The sequence below is a fragment of the Meleagris gallopavo genome, chromosome 2 (assembly GCF_000146605.3).
Source record: "Meleagris gallopavo isolate NT-WF06-2002-E0010 breed Aviagen turkey brand Nicholas breeding stock chromosome 2, Turkey_5.1, whole genome shotgun sequence".
Classification (NCBI taxonomy): domain Eukaryota; kingdom Metazoa; phylum Chordata; class Aves; order Galliformes; family Phasianidae; genus Meleagris; species Meleagris gallopavo.
In genome coordinates, this window is record NC_015012.2 from 83,565,533 (window position 1) to 83,571,704 (window position 6,172).

At 36.6% G+C, this 6,172-nt stretch overlaps 1 protein-coding gene across 1 annotated transcript in view; it reads left to right on the top strand.

Annotated features, from left to right (window-relative positions):
• Positions 1–969: 969 nt before the first annotated feature.
• Positions 970–6,172, top strand: part of LOC100538570 (protein eyes shut homolog) — a 6,633-nt gene continuing 1,430 nt past the window's right edge. The window contains exons 1-2 of the mRNA XM_031552245.1: positions 970–1,810; positions 4,044–4,157. Coding sequence (XP_031408105.1) covers positions 1,051–1,810; positions 4,044–4,157 — 874 coding nt within the window. The 5' untranslated portion in view covers positions 970–1,050. The remainder of the gene's footprint in view (positions 1,811–4,043; positions 4,158–6,172) is intronic.

The following is a 6,172-nucleotide window of genomic DNA, read 5'->3' on the forward strand; positions in this document are numbered from 1 at the left end:
ATTTAATGGTATTGCTGAACATCATGTGACACTCAAGATGATAAAATAGTCTCAATATAGGTATATGCTTGTTATTCAAGGATAGCGATTCTGCAAAATTGTGTTGTTGTTTTTTTTTTTAATTACTTTTTTCCCTTACAAGGAATTAGCTCCCAAGTGTGGAAATAGTGAGGAGTTAGAAATTATCTTACCTGCCTGGTTGTGGAGTAGGTAGTTAGAGTATGTCTAACTTATCTGAAGGCAGAATTGGAATTTGATAATTAAATGAAAATAAAAGAGTTTTGAGAAGGCGAGCAAAATGCAGCTTCTACCCCTTTTGAGTTTAACATTCTAAGCCTCAGATCTTGCACTGTTATTAGTTGCTAGTCAATAATTCACAACCTTATGGTTTCATCTAAGGCTTTAACAGCTCTGGTCATTGCTTCACAAAGGTCATTGGGCTAAGCTCTCATGCATGGTTTACTAAGGAGGTGCAATTCTGTTGAAGGCTTGCTCAGACAATGAAGATTACCTTGAAGCAAAAGGAGAGGGAGAGCAAGAAGGCAAAGGCAAAAGCAAGTTGCTGACCAACTGGGAAGAGAAGTCATTTACTCCAGTACAGTAGATGCTTGCCATGTGTTTTTACCATAGTTAATACACAGTTTCATCAGACTGCCTATAGATTGTTTCTGCATGTACTACAGTTGTGCATATAGGACTGACTGGATGTTGCTTTATTTCGTCAGAAGCAGGTGCTATATACTGTTAAGCTTTGTACATAAATAATATTGGATCCTTCAATGGGTTTGCCCAAAAGAAAGAAAAACTGAGGAATGTCAGAAAAAGAATTCTGATGTCTTATTACATGTCAACCCTACTTTGCTGAATCTTTTTTCTCTCTCTCTCTCTCTCTCTCTTTACAAAGCTTTATCAATCTACTGCATTTAGCATGAAAACAATGTTTTTCTCTGTTTGAATTCCTAGGCTACCAAAAAGAATACAAACAGCTGAGGATAAAGGTGATCTAAATCCATTTTCAGTAATAAAGCAGATGTGAATGAAGACTCCCACATGCTAGTTGAAACAATGACTCCAAAATCAACAGTTCACATGGTAGTGTTCTTTCTTCAGCTCTGCATTGTGAAGGGGCAGATCATATGTGAGAGGCAAATAATTGCTGAATGGCGAGTGGAACCAAAACATGTTGTAATGGAGTGGACACTAAGGAAAAATATATGCACAGACTTTTATTCAGAATGCTGGAATGTGAATACAAATTCTACTAGGGAAGACAAAAATCTCAGTGTCCCTCAGATATGCCCTGTACAGCTTCAATTGGGTGATAGTCTCTTCATCTCTTCTGATCCATCATTTCAATCCTATGGTATGAATTTGTTAAATGTCTCCAAGGAAGAATTTATTAATTGCCCTAAAACTGGCTTTCTTCAAGAACAACAGATTTTTGTTTGCCAGATAAGAGGACTGCACCAAGTTGACCCTACCTGGCTTGGTGTTGGAACTCATTACTTTGTGGAGCTACATAAGAGAGGCCCACATCTGTGCAACATGGGCCTTCGTCTGAATGTAACTGTGAAGCAGCAGTTTTGTCAAGAGACTCCAAATGCACCATTGTGCTCCAAGCATGGAAGATGTTTAAGCCATGTTTGGGAAAAGCAGTATAGTTGCCACTGTTTCTCACAGTATTCTGGAAAATTCTGCCAGAAGTTTAATGTGTGCTCCACTAAACCTTGCCATAACAATGCCTCTTGTACTGAGAAATCAGAAGGCACCGGAAAGTCATATGAATGCACTTGTCCTCCAGAGTTTTCAGGTATTTTTTCTACCTATAAATAAGTGTTATTGTCCACTAAAGAATATAAATATATATAAAGTGAGCATGTCATTAGCAATGTTTCCATACATTTTGATTGTCCATTGCACCTACTGTACATGCACAGTGCCTTTTACTGATAGTCTCTCATAGTCTCTCATCTTGGCAGTCATTCAAAGATAGCTTGTACTTGCTTACATTCTTGTGTTCATTGTAGAGGGAGAATTAAAAGATCATGTTCATGCTTCTTTCCCACTTAAGAACATGACAGAAGTAACAGATTTTTTTTTTTAATATGTTTGCTCAACAACAAAAAATTCTTACACAAAATAACAAATTTCTGGGAGTTAGCCCATACAAAAACAACTATTTAAAATTCTGAAAAATTTTAAAAAATCAATTGTTTTTCAATAACAATAATTTATTTAATTAGGCAAAAAAAAAAAAGAAAAACCCTATACTTACATGTTTTCCATAATTTTTACATTTTATGTTCCTTTCCAAAGAAGTTTGCTAAACATGCTTGTTTAACAAATTATTGCTATCATCAGATTAAATATTTCATGTAAGAATAATAATTTTTAAAAAATCACTGAATTTTATGTATGTAAAGCTGCAGTATTTATTTTGTACATCTAGGCAAAGGATCTAGGATATTTGTTTGCTATCAGAGTACAGTATGATTATATACATTCTTACCCAGTCATTGTCTTGATTTCATGGAAAAACAAAAGGGGATGATGTAAACACTGGATATATTTTTCCTGCATTCAGATTAATGCAGCTCAGGAAACCAGAAAGTACCAGAATTAATTATTCCTATCAAAAGAAGGATTGTTGCAACTCTGTCCGTACTTGTGGAGCAGAATTCTAGCAAATGTTCCTTCAGTGGCTGCAATTCTGTGCTCTTTCAATCGTGATGCTATGTTAGGAAACACATTTGATGAGTCAGGAATGAGTAGGTTCACAGAAAGAATTTAAAGATTATGTTAAAATAAAGTTTCACGTAATTTATTTTTACTTGCTTTTCAAATGGCATAATAGTTCAGTTACCGATGCATTTGCAAATAGATTATGCAAGTATGAATATATCAGTGATATGAGAAAAATATTTTTTTTTATAATTTAAAACTTTAAAAAGTAGCAGAAAACTAATGGCAGAAATCACTGATGCAGTATGTTTCCCATTTCTTTTGTGACTTCTGGGGGCTGCGTAAAATGCTTTGAAAGAACTTCTTTACGGTGAGGGTGACGGAGCACTGGAACAGGCTGCCCAGGGAGGTTGTGGAGTCTCCTTCTCTGGAGATATTCAAGTCTCGCCTGGACGCCTACCTGTGCGACCTGGTGTAGGGAACCTGCTTTGGCAGGGGGTTGGTCTCGATGATCTCTAGAGGTCCCTTCCAACCCCTACAATTCTGTGATTCTGTGAAAATAGTAACGCCTAAAAAGCCTGCTACTCCTATTATTCAGACCGATTGGAATATTCATAAGTAATTAAAACTAATCATGTTTAATGCAGTCATTAAGCAACGCTCAAAATATTCTCCTAGCCTATATGGGACAGCGTTGGCTAATGCCATCACTTTGTACTGATAGTACTGGTCCAATAAATAAACTGTGTGGAACAAGAACTAGGAGATTAAACCATCAAATCATGGCGACACAAAAGCACTGGAAATAAAAGCATTTCCCATAACAAAAAGTTATTAGAAAGTGGGATAATTGCTGAATCATAAATAATGTTATAGTAACAATACAAGTAGGAAGCATATTCATTTTTTTATGCCCGTATGCTGTAATAGCAAAACAATTGATAATTGAAATGGTAATTCTCAGAAAGATGCATAATAAGAAAAACTTAGTCAAAAATTGGACTGCATACGAAAACAGCTTTGTTTTTCATTTTTACTTTTTATGCTGGAAGAAACTGTAACCTATATTCATGTCAAAAACAAAAAACAATATCTACTCTATTAATTGCATTTGGATTTTATGTTACACGTGAATTTGTAATCATGTGGTAGATGGGGTAGATAAACATTAGTTCATATTAAAGCAACTAAACAGTTTTGTATTGTTCTTTAAAACTCCAGTAATTTTCTTTAAATATAGTGACCAATATTAGCACTAATATCTACCTATCATCTATTATTTAACATATATATTTGAAATGTTGAGAAAAAAATTAAAATATTTAATTAAGTTCAGTGTTCTTACTACTCCTTTTAAATAGGTAAAAATTGTACAGAAATAGTTGGACAATGCCAACCACATACTTGTTTCAATGGCAACTGCAGCAATGTAACTCCAAACACCTTTCTTTGTGAATGTGACAAGGGCTTTACAGGTAAGACAAAACATTTTTCTTGGTCTATAATAATGATGTGAACCTTTTCTTTACTGAAATGGCTGATTTAGGTTGTTGTACAGTTTTACATTTCCTCAGGTTTTTTAAATTTCTTGTATCAGAAAGAAATCAGACTTCTCTGTGACTATTTTAAAGGACAACAGAAGCTGTAGATACTTAATTTGCATCCATGAGGACCTTCCTCTTGTTGGCAATATAACAAGAAAAGGTTCATAATCCTCATAATCTTTCAGAATCATACACTGGTTGCCAACTACAGTTTTGCAATTCAGGATCAGTTCTTGTTGGATGATTTAGGATGTTCACAACACCAATACTCATAAATTCAATATGCTTTTAATAGATGTGCTAGAAAGATAAGATAGAAATAATTTAAAGTCAGTAATTTCTTGATCTAGTAGTGTCTCTTGATTTAAATAGAAAGAAGCTGACCAGTTTTCTTGTGATGCATTTCACAAAAAAAATGTTTTCATGAGAATAGCTTAAATTAGAAAATGTATCCATACCATCCTATTATATACACCTTTTTTTTGGAAGTTAGACTTCATATTTAAAGCTATTCATTCTTGTACTTCACAGCAGAGATTTACTGTGTTGGTATAAGAGAAGTATTAATAACAGTAGTTAAGAATAAGATAAGTATAAAGCTAGTTAGAATACTCAAGGGCAGTAAAACTTCTAAAACTGTATGTTTTATGGAATCATTAGTTATCCCTGAAAAGAAAAAGAAAAAAAAGGAAAATCATTACATTGAGATATGGAATTAAAAGTAAGGCAAAACACAGTGGACGGCAGGAAGGGAATTAGATGGAGGTAATAGGGATTCAAGTGTCAGTCTTTATTTTCTTAATAAGAGACTGAATGTTCTTGTTGACATTTTAGTTGAGTATAATTGTATTTTAAAAAACAAAATAGACATTCCTGATTATATATTTTATAACTCCATCTTATATTCTTCCCCCCTTTAGAATCACAGAATCACCAAGGTTGGAAAAGACCTACAAGATCATCCAATCCACCTGTCCACCTACCATCAATACTTCCCACTAAACCATGTCCCTCAGTTCAATATCTAAATGTTTCTCAAACAGCTCCAGGTTCAGTGACTCCACCACCTACCTGAGCAGCCTAGTCCAGCCCCTGACCACTTGCTTAGAGAAGACTTTCTTCCTAACACCCAAACCTGAATCTTCTCTGGCACAACTTTGAGGCTATTCCCTCTAGTCCTATCGCTAGTTACTTGGGACAAAAGGCTGACTCCCACCTCATCACAACCTCCCTTCAGGTAGTAGTAGAGAGCAATAAGGTCTCTCCTGAGCCTCCTCTGCTCCAGACTTGACAATCTCAGCTCCCTCAGATACTCCTCATAAGACTTGTGCTCCAGACCCCTCCCTAGCTTCATTTCCCTTCTCTGGACACACTCCAGGGCCTCAATGTCTTTCTTGTAGTGAGGGGCCCAAAACTGAACACAGTAGTTGAGATGTGGCATTACCAGTACTGAGTACAGTGGGATGGTCACTTCCCTGCTCCTGCTGGCATCATTGCTTCTGATACATAAGGATGCCACTGGCCTTCTTGGCCACCTGGGCATACTGCTGGCTCATGTTCAGCAGAGCCAATACCCCAAAGTCTGGTTCCACTGCACAATCTTCCAGTCCCTCTGCCACAAGCCTGTAGCATTGCCTGGGGTTGCTGTGGCCAAAGTGCAGGACCCAGCACTTGGTCATGTTGAACTTCATCCCATTGTCCTCATCCCAACTATCCAGCCTGTCCAGATCCCTCTATAGGGCCTTCCTATTCCCAGGCAGATTGATACTTCCTGTCAACTTGGTGTCATCTGCAAACTTACTGAGAGTGCACTTGATTCCCTCATCCAAATCATCAATAAAGATATTGAGCGGGACAGGCCCCAATACTGACTCCCTGGGGAACATCACTTGTGACAACTTGCCAGCTGGATTTAACTCCATTCACACCAGTCTCTGTGCCCAGCC